Source organism: Etheostoma spectabile, chromosome 13, assembly GCF_008692095.1.
Source record: "Etheostoma spectabile isolate EspeVRDwgs_2016 chromosome 13, UIUC_Espe_1.0, whole genome shotgun sequence".
Classification (NCBI taxonomy): Eukaryota; Metazoa; Chordata; class Actinopteri; order Perciformes; family Percidae; genus Etheostoma; species Etheostoma spectabile.
Window position 1 is genome coordinate 26,316,054 of NC_045745.1, and position 10,783 is coordinate 26,326,836.

At 40.8% G+C, this 10,783-nt stretch overlaps 3 protein-coding genes across 4 annotated transcripts in view; all 3 read right to left on the bottom strand.

Annotated features, from left to right (window-relative positions):
• Positions 1 to 2,307: 2,307 nt before the first annotated feature.
• si:ch211-117m20.4 (sushi, von Willebrand factor type A, EGF and pentraxin domain-containing protein 1) lies at positions 2,308 to 4,436 on the bottom strand. Of its 2 annotated transcripts, none has more exons than XM_032533893.1 (4): positions 4,133 to 4,436; positions 3,716 to 3,880; positions 3,445 to 3,612; positions 2,308 to 3,352 (listed from the first exon to the last, which is right to left on the bottom strand). In XM_032533893.1, exons 1-4 carry the CDS (start codon positions 4,227 to 4,229, stop codon positions 3,114 to 3,116), a joined length of 669 nt encoding a protein of 222 aa, XP_032389784.1. In that variant the 5' UTR covers positions 4,230 to 4,436; the 3' UTR covers positions 2,308 to 3,113. The 2 variants fall into 2 exon arrangements, with proteins under 2 accessions (XP_032389784.1, XP_032389783.1); XM_032533892.1 differs by having other exon boundaries at positions 4,127 to 4,436.
• Positions 4,437 to 4,959: 523 nt separating this feature from the next.
• On the bottom strand, positions 4,960 to 10,199 carry hinfp (histone H4 transcription factor). Its single transcript, XM_032533891.1, has 9 exons — positions 9,699 to 10,199; positions 9,183 to 9,409; positions 8,812 to 8,923; positions 8,501 to 8,653; positions 8,333 to 8,410; positions 7,557 to 7,677; positions 7,315 to 7,453; positions 7,093 to 7,217; positions 4,960 to 6,998 (listed from the first exon to the last, which is right to left on the bottom strand). The coding sequence occupies exons 1-9, from the start codon at positions 9,859 to 9,861 to the stop codon at positions 6,644 to 6,646; spliced, it is 1,473 nt and encodes a 490-aa protein (XP_032389782.1). The 5' UTR covers positions 9,862 to 10,199; the 3' UTR covers positions 4,960 to 6,643.
• A 456-nt stretch (positions 10,200 to 10,655) lies between these two features.
• Positions 10,656 to 10,783, bottom strand: part of dpagt1 (dolichyl-phosphate (UDP-N-acetylglucosamine) N-acetylglucosaminephosphotransferase 1 (GlcNAc-1-P transferase)) — a 5,307-nt gene continuing 5,179 nt past the window's right edge. The window contains 1 exon segment of the mRNA XM_032534346.1: positions 10,656 to 10,783. This exon segment is cut by the window's right edge and continues 948 nt beyond it. The gene's annotated coding sequence lies outside the window, so the exon portion shown is untranslated.

The window sequence follows — 10,783 nt, forward strand, 5'->3', positions numbered from 1 at the left end:
ATTTCTCATCTTGCCACATAACACTGATACAGATGATCAATTCGGCACGTTGTCAATGCACTTCTGTTGACAGTGTGTGTAGACACGAAGAAGGTTTGGGTAAGATTTCAGGCCCCACTGTCTCTTTAAAGGCCGCACCTGCGCAGCTGCCTGGTGCTGATGCTGCAGTGCCCGGGTTATTTTCGGTAAAACAGCCGGGGTTACTCGCGTTCAAACGGGCCCTACATGTCTTACATCACCCCTGAGAGGAAATCAAACCCATTTTTAGCCAATCGCACCTGCATCTTAATCAGACCAATTTAAAACGAGCTCTCCCGTCGCCATATAAGCAATTTGAGCAGAGCAAACCATCTATCTCTGTGATAAGCCTACTTTAGGTGTATTAGGAAGCAGGACCTTTGTTAGACAGAGACACTGCAACACTATGATCCTGAATCCATCACACTGATTGCACAGTTTAGAGAATATATGATAAGGACTGTAAACCATCACAGATTTGCACATTTTGTTAAGATGCATGCTTTGTTTATGGTTCCAGTAAATGTGATCATTAGTCTTGACTGATTGACAAGATGGCTGTAGGGAAATGTCAGGTGCTATTGTTCTACTTAGAAGGCCAAATACTGATTGCATAATGTAATATTTGCCTCAAGCAAAGGGGATATGACCTTTCTTTCACTCTCTGCAGAATAGGCTTGAGTTTGAATTCATAAATGATCTAAAAACAGCCAAGCATTGTCATCCACGCCCTGTGAAAGACATAACCGTAGGGCAGATCATTAATCAACTAAATGATCATTAAGTCACTTTAGAGATAACATTGGTTCTCCATTTATGAAGCACACATTAACAGTGACTGGCTGCCACATGTGTGAAATAAGAGCATTCACACATATAGTTTTAGTATCAGTCTGTCACTGTAAATATTTAAACTCAACAAAGATGTCTTTGCAAAGTGACATGGTGATTGCATGAGTAAAGGTATTCTAGGACTGGAGTGTGCACACAAATGAGGGTTAGGCACACTATAAGTAGCGAGCTTGAGTGTCAGTAGACATCTGAGGGACACAATCTTACAGGATGGCCTTTAGAACTGCTCTCCTCTCGGTGGGCTTTCTTCTGCTGTTGACACGAGGAGCTCTCACAGATGCAGGTGAATATTTAAGAAAATATAATAAAAATGACCTTAAATAAACTTGTGCATGTGTATTGTAAAGTGTCACTACATAACTGAATATAAAATGATGTGCAGGACCAGCGACGCTTCCTATCAGACTGACTGTGGAGAATGACCTCTCTAACATGTCTCCTGAGACCCATCTCAGCTCTGTGGTGGAGGGAGGCGTGCTGCTGGGCGTTCTGAGGAGACTGCAGGAAACACAGACCGACTTCAAGTAAGACCACCCATTACCCCCTTTAATATCTCCGCATGACATCCTTTATTCTTAAAGGCGGCTCGTTTGTTTCCCCTACATATTCAAGCTTGCGATTACCCGTTTCTGCTAGATAGATTTCCTGACTTCTTTGTGTATGGCCAGGTTCACTTTGAAGGAGGACCCAGACTTTGGCCCGTGGCTGGAGAGTGTGAATGGAGTAGCTGGAAATGAGCACGAGAAGACGTACTGGGAGATCCTGTCAGAAAGCTCAGGGGAGTACAGCAGGCTGGATGTGGGTGAGTATCCTCCCTAGAGTTAACAACATATGTGACTTAATGAGATGAAATGAGGCAGCATAATTGGTTGTCCTTTCACTTATTGCTTCAGGATTTCCTCTGGTGGGATTATTCTAAAAATGTTACTGTGACAATATTGGTCACGCTTTGTCTTCAATATATTTGGTGTGATTTTTGCTGTTAATAAGCAGGCAGTGCAACTACATTATTACTGAGTGCTTCTTTAGTTTTTGAAATAAAAAGGGTGTAATAATAGTTTCTCATTATATTCTAATTGCTATTAATGCAAGGACACCATGTCAAATGAGAAGCACAACTGGGAACTGTGTTCCTCTCAGAATTTGGGTTCTGTAACTTCCGTTTCTGATTTTAATAAATCCCTTTTCACAGGAATTGGCTGCTACCAACCTAAAGCAAATGAGCACATCATCCTTAGGTTCAGCACCTGGCTCCGACGGTGATGAACAAGCTGAGGTGTTCAGCAGTGACTCTTCAGGACAAGATGTAAAACAGGATACTACTTGATTTGTATTTTTGGCATTTATGTCTGTCTCTTGACTATAAAGTTCCTGTAAAGTGCAAAGGATAACTGTTGAGACTTGATGTGTAAGAATAAAGAAAGCAGCAACATCTAGTGGCAGTGAGGAGCAACGTCATTTATCAGATTATATGCACCAAATTTCACAAACTCCACTCAACTGGCTTGCAAAATATGAAACATATGAAAAAAATAAGCACATAATGGCACTATTTGAAAAATATATGCAACATTTCTTTACATTTTGTGAAAGCTTTTTAACTTTAAATACACTGTATATGAAGTATTAGTAATGAATACAACAAATATTCTGAAGACTAGACAGATAATATATTAAGAAATGTCATATGCCTGGAAGCATTCTGTAAATCAAAATTGTTTGAGTGCAGAAAGGTTGAATCAGACTGGGAAGTGAAATGCATACAACTGTTATAAGTGGCAACAGCTTTTGACAACTTGAAGTCTGTTTAAGGAAATGACTGCAGATTCACGCGTTCCATCTAAATAAAAATAAAGATTTGATTTGACAACAAAAATAGATGTATCACTTTCCCACAAGCAATAATTTAAATATTAAAAAGTGTAAATAGTCTACTACCTATAAAACAATTTTCTTATAAGGTCCACAACACTCTGTGTTAATTCCGACTCCTGACCTCCCCGACCAAAGCTCCTCCCTTTGAAACAAGATTAAGGTTTCACCTTCCTCCAAGACAGATGGACTAAGAGGCGGAGCAACGAGGCAGAGTGATTTGTCTACACCATTGGATGAAGCAGCATCACCTCACCAGTGGGGACGGGCACACTATTACTAGCCTACTGCTCTACTTTAAAGAAAGACAGCAAATTCATGTTTAAAGTAATAATCAATCACAGTCAACATTGCAACATGCTCACTTTACATCAGTTCATCAATTGTGCTCGACGGGGAAGCTTCTGACCACATGATAAAGCGCAGTCACAAATGCAAGGGACACACAGTGCAAAGAACCGCTTCCAGCCAGTCTCCTTCTTATAACAGTTGTCTATCCGAGAGCAGCCTTGTTTGGGTGGGCCAAAGTAGCTCTTGTATGCGCAGGTGGAGTTGCAAGTCCCACTCAGTTCACTCTCCCTGATTTCAATGCGTCCCCGCGCACACATTCCTAAAAGAAAGGTACAGAGAAATCCCGTGATGAGCTAAACAGTTCACAGGGATCAGAAAATATTTGGGTCATTGTGGTCAGTGCTTACTCACTGAGGCAGGTAGGTTTCTGGGTCCAGAGGCCATTAGGTTGGCAAGTTCTGGTAGGGTTTCCCACCAGCATGAAGCCAGGGCGACAGGTGTACCTCACCACAGAGCCCACCCACCAGTCATTACCGTACACTTCTCCATTATAGTCCACATCGGGCCTCCCACAGTTCACTGCCATACAAAGCAAAGGAAATGCAAAGGCACAAAGCTTCATGACAGGCTGATCAGACCGAGGGTCTCCTACCTAATGTCAATAGAGCGTCAGTCATCTTACCTCTGCACAGGGACTTGTAGCCGAGCCAGCAGCAGCTTGAGTCTCCGCAGCGATCTCTCCTCAGCTCCTGGTGCCGCGCCTTACAACCTCCTAAACAAAGGGGCGCTGACCCGGACCAATATAGGTCTTCTATGAAATCTGGTTGGGAAACCCATTCTGTCTCACCTACAGTAAAACATTTTATTAGCTTTTTAAATACACTAAAACTGGACAAATCCCAAACATCCATATAATAAAAATAATAATGGTTCTTAAAGTTTTTCTATGCAAACCTCATACTTGGAAATATTTTCAGAATTCAAGGCCAAGCGTAAGAAAGATCTTATTGTTAAACAGGGATCCATTAACCTGTCTTAGAGAACAGAACATCATTGAATAATAAACATAAATTGCCATTATAGGAGGTCTTACCACTACCTTCCACCTCACCAATCCATCCAGGATACTGAGAAATGGCTCTTTGGAAGGACACAAACAACAGCAACAGCAGTGGATATAACCTCATCGTGGCCATCTTCAGATGCAATCAGTTTCCGTGGAAAAACTGCAGATGGATCTGGGAAATGAGTCTAAGTCATATTGCCGTGCAGCAACATTCTTACATTTTAATTCATTGCAAACTCGACAGACATGAAGTCGTTACAAGCGGTCCTTGTAGAGCTGAGTTCACTGACTGCAGAGGGAAGAAGCAGAGAGCGGTAAGTAACAAGTAAGCTCTGAGTGCTGCCTAATCTTCTACACACAGCTAATGCCACTACGTGCTGTATGTCATGCTGTGGAAAAGACGCACTTAAATCACCTGCTTACCACAGCTTTTTATAAGATCAAAGCAAAAAGTGGATGAGAAGGTTACATTGCCAGGTGTAGCGGGCAGGGTTAGAAAAGCAGTAATTTTGTTGTTTAACTATTTGCCAACAAAGCACTGATATTGTATGTACGTACCAAGTAGCAGAATAAAAAAATATACAGAACACATTTTTGGGCTACAGTCAGCCAATGTACAGTCACCTTAGTCAATACATTTTAGATCAATAACATTTCCAGTCAAGCAGAGTATGATTTAATCAGAGCTGCAGTAGATTCAGCAGGGGGCGCTATGATGAAGTACAGATGGTGGACCCTATCAAGGTATTGACAATGCATATTTCTCTCTATATTTGTCACCATCAAAACACTTACTCTGCAACTTTAAAAACTGAAGACAAAAAAAAAACTAGTTCAAACGGGATTTTCGCAAACATTGCGTGTCACCAGTTTATTCAAGTTGTTTAAACGTCAAAAAATACAACCTCTAAACTAATAAGATGACCCTCTTTGTTGCATTCCATACATTTTGGTGAACAACAATGTTGTAACTCATACAGTATCCCTAACCTTCTCAAAGGGTGTGGTTGATATATTTCTGAATTTGGGAGAGCAATGACAACCCACTAGGCAGTGCAGCATGAGTATTCAACTGTCTAAACATGTAACAGTATAAGTTACAATGAATGTATTGAAAATAATAATAAATACTGAACAACAGGTTGCCCACAAGCTCAACATTAGCAATAAAAACAGGTTTATTATCTGACATAGGCTTAGGTTGCATTCACACCAAAACAGGCGTTGCAGCAATTAGCGCAGGGTTGTGCAGCAGTAAGGGAAAGTCCCTTATAGGGCCATTGTGTTCCCCACTAGGGATGTCACAAGTACCGATTCTTCGATACCAAGTCATTGCCAAAATTCTAAAAATGTGATGATACTTGTTTTTTTTTTTACAGGAACCGGTACAGCAGGTACCAGAGGTACAGACGGATGCAATTCTTCTGGACCTACTGCACAACCACCTACAAGTGTTCTAGTCTCCGGCTAAATGCCGAAGAAGAATGCCTACCAGTAATGAAGAACAGCGAATAGCGCCCATGGATGTATAAAGAGAACTGGACACAGTGTTGGAAGTAGGGCCCCCGCTCATTCCTATGACAGTTGCTCAGCGGTGCATGAGGCCAGAAATGTTCAACTGCTACGTTTAAAATTACCTGGATGATTGACACTAGTTCTGCACTGTGTGGCCCATAGAGGAAGCGCACCAGAGACTTCTGCTGGCTACATCCTATTAAGCACTCCGGCTAACTTGAACAGAGAGTAAATTATTTAACAGAGCTCTTCTTGCATTTCCAAATGTTTTCAGACAGAATGAATCAAATTCTTATAGTGAAACCAGTCATTTTGCATGGTTGTAAAGCTAAAAAAAAAAAAAAATTGTTTTTACTGATTTACTGACGTCTCTTAAATGCCATGTAAGTCTATGGGAAAAAGTGTTTTTGGGCCGGAGGGCATCAGATGCACATTGACGGCTTTACAGCAGTCTCTGGCTTTACCGTACGTCTACAGCTTCACGAGTTTACTTGAAACTCCCAAACCGCAAGTAAGTCCGTTTCTCTCTGCTGTTGTTTTTCACATTGAGCATAACGTTCGCTACGATAGGTGACATTAGTTGAAGTTAACGCTTGTTACTGTGGACCTCCGCATGTTAAGTGAAAAAACATTGGTAAAGAGAAACATTCTTAACATACTTTCTGTTTGGGAGTTCCAGGTGAACTCATGAAAGACATTGTCATATTGTGTGTGGTGATGCCAGGCAGAAGACTGACATTTTCTCCAGATTACATGTAAATAACCCACTTCTTTCATGCCCCATCGAACCGCAAAAACTGACACAAGAATGACATCAAGTGTCCCTGGTTTTGTGTGAATGCAGCCTTATAGTCAAGTATTGGGCATCATGGAATATACATCTTTTCATTTTAAACGTTTAAACGTATTAAGTGCTTCCGGCCCCATTAAAGACATTTCAGGCATGTGCCATGCATCTGTGAAACAGCACAGCTGATTACAGAATATCCTGTCATGTATGTATAGGTTGTGTTTGCAGGACTGTGGCATTCAACCTAAGTGCATTCCTTGCTGTTGAGCAGTATCCTGTAACTGCTGCATGACAGAGTCCTCCCCTGCTTCTGACAAACCTCCAGTGAGAACGTACAACAAGCCATCTTCCTGACTGCCCCCCTCAGCACTGGCGGTTGTTCCCTCAATCCTCTGCTCCTCTAGCAGCACCCCTCTCAGTTCTACCTGCAACTCTGAGGGAGCTGCCCCCAGGGATTCATCCTCAATCTGGCCACTGTCCTCATCCTCCTCCGCTTGACTGCTTTGTCTTTCACTCATTAGCTGCTCTGTCAGTTCCACACTCTCGTAACGAATCAGCTGCAGCCGCAGGAAGCCGTCCTCATGTTCTTTGTACCTGACAGAGTGAAGAAGAAGCCGTCAGGGCTGGAACACTGCACACATCTCAAATTCAGCATTACTGGGTTGATTGGTTTGGCAGTGTTTCTTACCTGAACCTGGGGTGTCCAGAGGGCCATTTGAATTGGTGCTTTTTGTGCAGATGAATAGTTAGGTTGTTGCCACGGGTGAAGCACTGATCGCACACATGGCACTTATAACGGGCTACAAAATTCCCCTGATTACAGAAAGGAAACATTAGAGAACTATAGATGATGTTAAACTCCCTATCTGAATGCAAATCAACAATAATTGGAAAAGATTCCCCCTTTCACCTCATGCTCTCTTTTGTGGTGAATCGTCATGGTGCCGAGGTTACGAGAGGTGAAGCCACAGCCAGGAACGTTGCAGTGAAATGCCGGCTCGCTGCTGTGAGTATCCAAGTGTTTGCGCAAGTCTACTAGATTCTTACAGCTGCAAAAATAAAATCAAGTGTGGGAGTATTAAAAAAATGCAAGTGCATTTAACAGCCTAATCTTACTTGTTTTACATTTCTGCAGATTCAGAGAATAGATACCTGTATTCACAGTATTCACAGCTGTATGGCTTTTCGTTACTGTGGCGGAACTTAATATGGTTGCGTAGTGAAGAAGGTGACGGACAAGTCATGTCACAAAGTGGGCATTTGTAGTGGCTCACTGTACCAACAAGAAAAGAAAAAAAAACAGTGCTGAGATTAAATCATCTAATAATAATGCACCCTGTTGTCAACAGGATTCCCTCACTCAGTCAACACAGGGTATCACATGGTCAATTTGGTCATAAAATTGCCTTTTTTTTTGTATTGGGCTATGATGGTGTCAGGCTAAAAAATCCTGATGAAATAAATTAATTCTAAAACTTGACACTGTTGCTATAAGAACACAGATCTATCGCAGACATGGGTGCAGGCGTCCAGAGATTTGAGGCTTTTCTAACAGCTTACTAATGTTTATGGGTGCAGAAAGTCAATTGGCAGTGTGTGTATGGATAAGAAATGGGTAAGGATTTAAGGCAACAACTTTAAATTTTTTTGGTAAAATTAACAACTTGTCAAAAACTATTTTAGATCAAATGTTCCCTGGTATGGTATCTATTAGTTCTCTTGTTTCACTTTGTACGAGCATAAACTGAAACAACTGTCTACATAACAGGTAAAAAAAATAATAATCAAAAAATGTAAGGAACGGTGTTCAAAATGGTTGTTAGTAGGTTACTAGTTTTAGGTTATTTGGCTCAAACATGCAAAACGACTAGTGTGGTATTTAAGTACTCATGGGAATAACTGGTAACACTGATGAAGGAGAGACTGACCGTGAGTTCTCATGTGGTCTCTCAGTAGTCTTTCTGTTGCAAAACGTTTGGAACAGTGAGAACACTGGAACCTCTGACCTACAGCACACAAAGCAAGAATTACTGAACCTGATGCAAATGCAAACATAATTTGTTACGTTTCCTGTTATAATTCTGAAAGGGTTTTACCTTCCATGGCACTCTGTCGTATGATGTGGTCAAATAACTTGGTGTTGCTGGCGTACATCCCCCCACAGCCTGGACATGCCACTACTTTCTCCTGAGTGTGGCTGCGGAGGTGCTCCCGAAGTTTAGGACGCCCTTTAGCGGTGGCTTCGCAATCTGTAGAATGATAGCCCCAGATCTCAACAATCCTACATTCTAGCAGAAAATGTGCACAGCCTTTTAAACTTCTTTGACCATGAATTGGTTGTGTTATCTTTATTTACAATGCCATTTCTGTACTATGATCTTAAGATAAATCATGTTAAATGACATACCTTTCCATCCACAATGTATTTGGAATTCATGGTCTCCTGCTGGTATATCTATGCTCAGGCTATGCATCTCCACATGGCGATAGAACCATTCTGGGTTTTCATATGGTGGTTGCTTTAATAGATATGCATAGAAGATATACATATTAAGAGATCAAGAGGAACATGTTTCAATTCTACTTTACGAAAGGAAGAAATCATGCCATTTTATCTTGACTATGTGCACTTGGAGTACAAGTCATTGTACCCTAACTGCTTAGCTTCTAATATAAATTGCACAAAATGTCCCAAATCAAGTCAATGTATTAAGGCAAGTGATGCTATGACTAAAAGCAATAACAAGCAGCAGCAGCACCTCCCTTTGCCAAGCTTACCTCACATTCGTCCCAAAGGCAGACAAAATTGTCTGGGATTTCAGGGATGACGTTGCGGTTCTGGTAGCCGATGGAGCAAGTGCCAATTTCTGTCTGGGCATTGAGCACCTGCTGACCCAACTGCTTCAGCTTAGTATGGTAACAGTGAAAGAACAGATGTCTTCTTAACTCTTCAGGACCCTCCACAGAACAGAAACCGCAGTCTCTCCAAAGACAGTTTCTCTCCCCTTGTCACAAAAAGTGGAGTTTGCATTGGTAGACATAACCCTTTTGGCCGTAAAGCAATGCATCAATATTTCATGTAATGATGTATCATTTAATAGCACTACAGCATGTAAAAATGCTGTAGTAAAAAAAAATGCATGTAAAAAAAGTAATAGCCTACTATTTGGCTAAATTAGCAGTACAGTAATGTTATGCTTTCTTTCAACATAACTTGCTAACGTTACAGCTCTAAATAAACATTAAATAAGCCACAGGGAGCTGGTTTGAACTATAATGCTAAAACCTTCTCACCTCCTGTTTCTTCTTCGTCCTCCTCCGCCATGTTCAGAGCATTATTTAGATGACCCTCCGCATGTTTGCAGAAGTTATCTATCCAACTGAAAGACTCCTGACAAGAACTCCATTCACACTCCAATTTTAGTGTTTTCTTGAGAATCCGTTTTTTAGGTGGCATGTCTTCCGAGTCCGGAATGGGCTGACGTTAAAATGTAGTCTTTATTACCCACGGACTGAAGCTATGCGTCGCATCTAACGTTAACGGGTGCTAGCTAACACGGGTTGGTTGATGTAAACATTTAGCAGCTCTACTAGCTATAGCTTCAGAAACATTATCCCGGAACACTTGGACGAACGACAAAACATCACGAGCTTTAAATTCTTACTTGAATAAGAGCTTCAACACAATAATGTACTGGTTTAAAAAAGACTGACGTAATATAAACATGAGAATTGTTGTGGCCAGTCAAAAGAAAGGCAGGCTGTGTGCAGCGCGCACGCAGACGTCTCCCCTGAAACATAGTCTACTAATACTAGTTCCGGGTGAACATTTTGAAGTTCAAAGTACTTTGCTTGGCATTTTTATTTCATGCTACTTTATTCTTCCACTCCGTTACATTTCAGAGGCAATATACATTTTAAGCCACTATATTTATTTAGTTATTTAAAATTTACAGATTAGGATTTAACCATTGCCTGTACATATTAACAGTCTATGGATTTTACGTACAAAACAAAAAACAGTACAAAACAAAAAACAGTGGAATAGTTGTTATCAACACGTAGCATAAAATAAACAAGCATTTTTGATTTGGATCCCCTTTAATGTTTGCATTAATGGATTGAAACCAATATATCTGATAACTTCATAACAGGTGAAAATAATAAAAAAATTCTATATTTAGCTGATAATACGATTGAGAAGGGAATACTTCTTAAACCAGTGCAAACAATAATGATGGCAAAATCGTGTATTTTAATTTTCTCACCTTTTATTTTTCAATTTAAGGGATCCACCCCAACAGTAAACAGTTTTGTTTAGCTTTTAGTTACATTCCTAAGCAAAATAGTCCAGTGCCAGTTTACTTCACAATGATTGG

Excerpts from the sequence above, each read along its gene's own strand:
- si:ch211-117m20.4 (XM_032533892.1), bottom strand. The coding sequence starts at position 4,229 with ATGGCCACGATGAGGTTATATCCACTGCTGTTGCTGTTGTTTGTGTCC. Across the intron at positions 3,613-3,715 it reads CTACAAGTCCCTGTGCAGAG|TGAACTGTGGGAGGCCCGAT; the intron begins GTAAGATGACTG and ends TTTGTATGGCAG. Across the intron at positions 3,353-3,444 it reads CCAGAAACCTACCTGCCTCA|GAATGTGTGCGCGGGGACGC; the intron begins GTGAGTAAGCAC and ends CCTTTCTTTTAG.
- hinfp (XM_032533891.1), bottom strand. The coding sequence starts at position 9,861 with ATGCCACCTAAAAAACGGATTCTCAAGAAAACACTAAAATTGGAGTGT. Across the intron at positions 8,654-8,811 it reads AATACATTGTGGATGGAAAG|ATTGCGAAGCCACCGCTAAA; the intron begins GTATGTCATTTA and ends ATCATTCTACAG. Across the intron at positions 8,411-8,500 it reads ACGACAGAGTGCCATGGAAG|GTCAGAGGTTCCAGTGTTCT; the intron begins GTAAAACCCTTT and ends TGTGTGCTGTAG.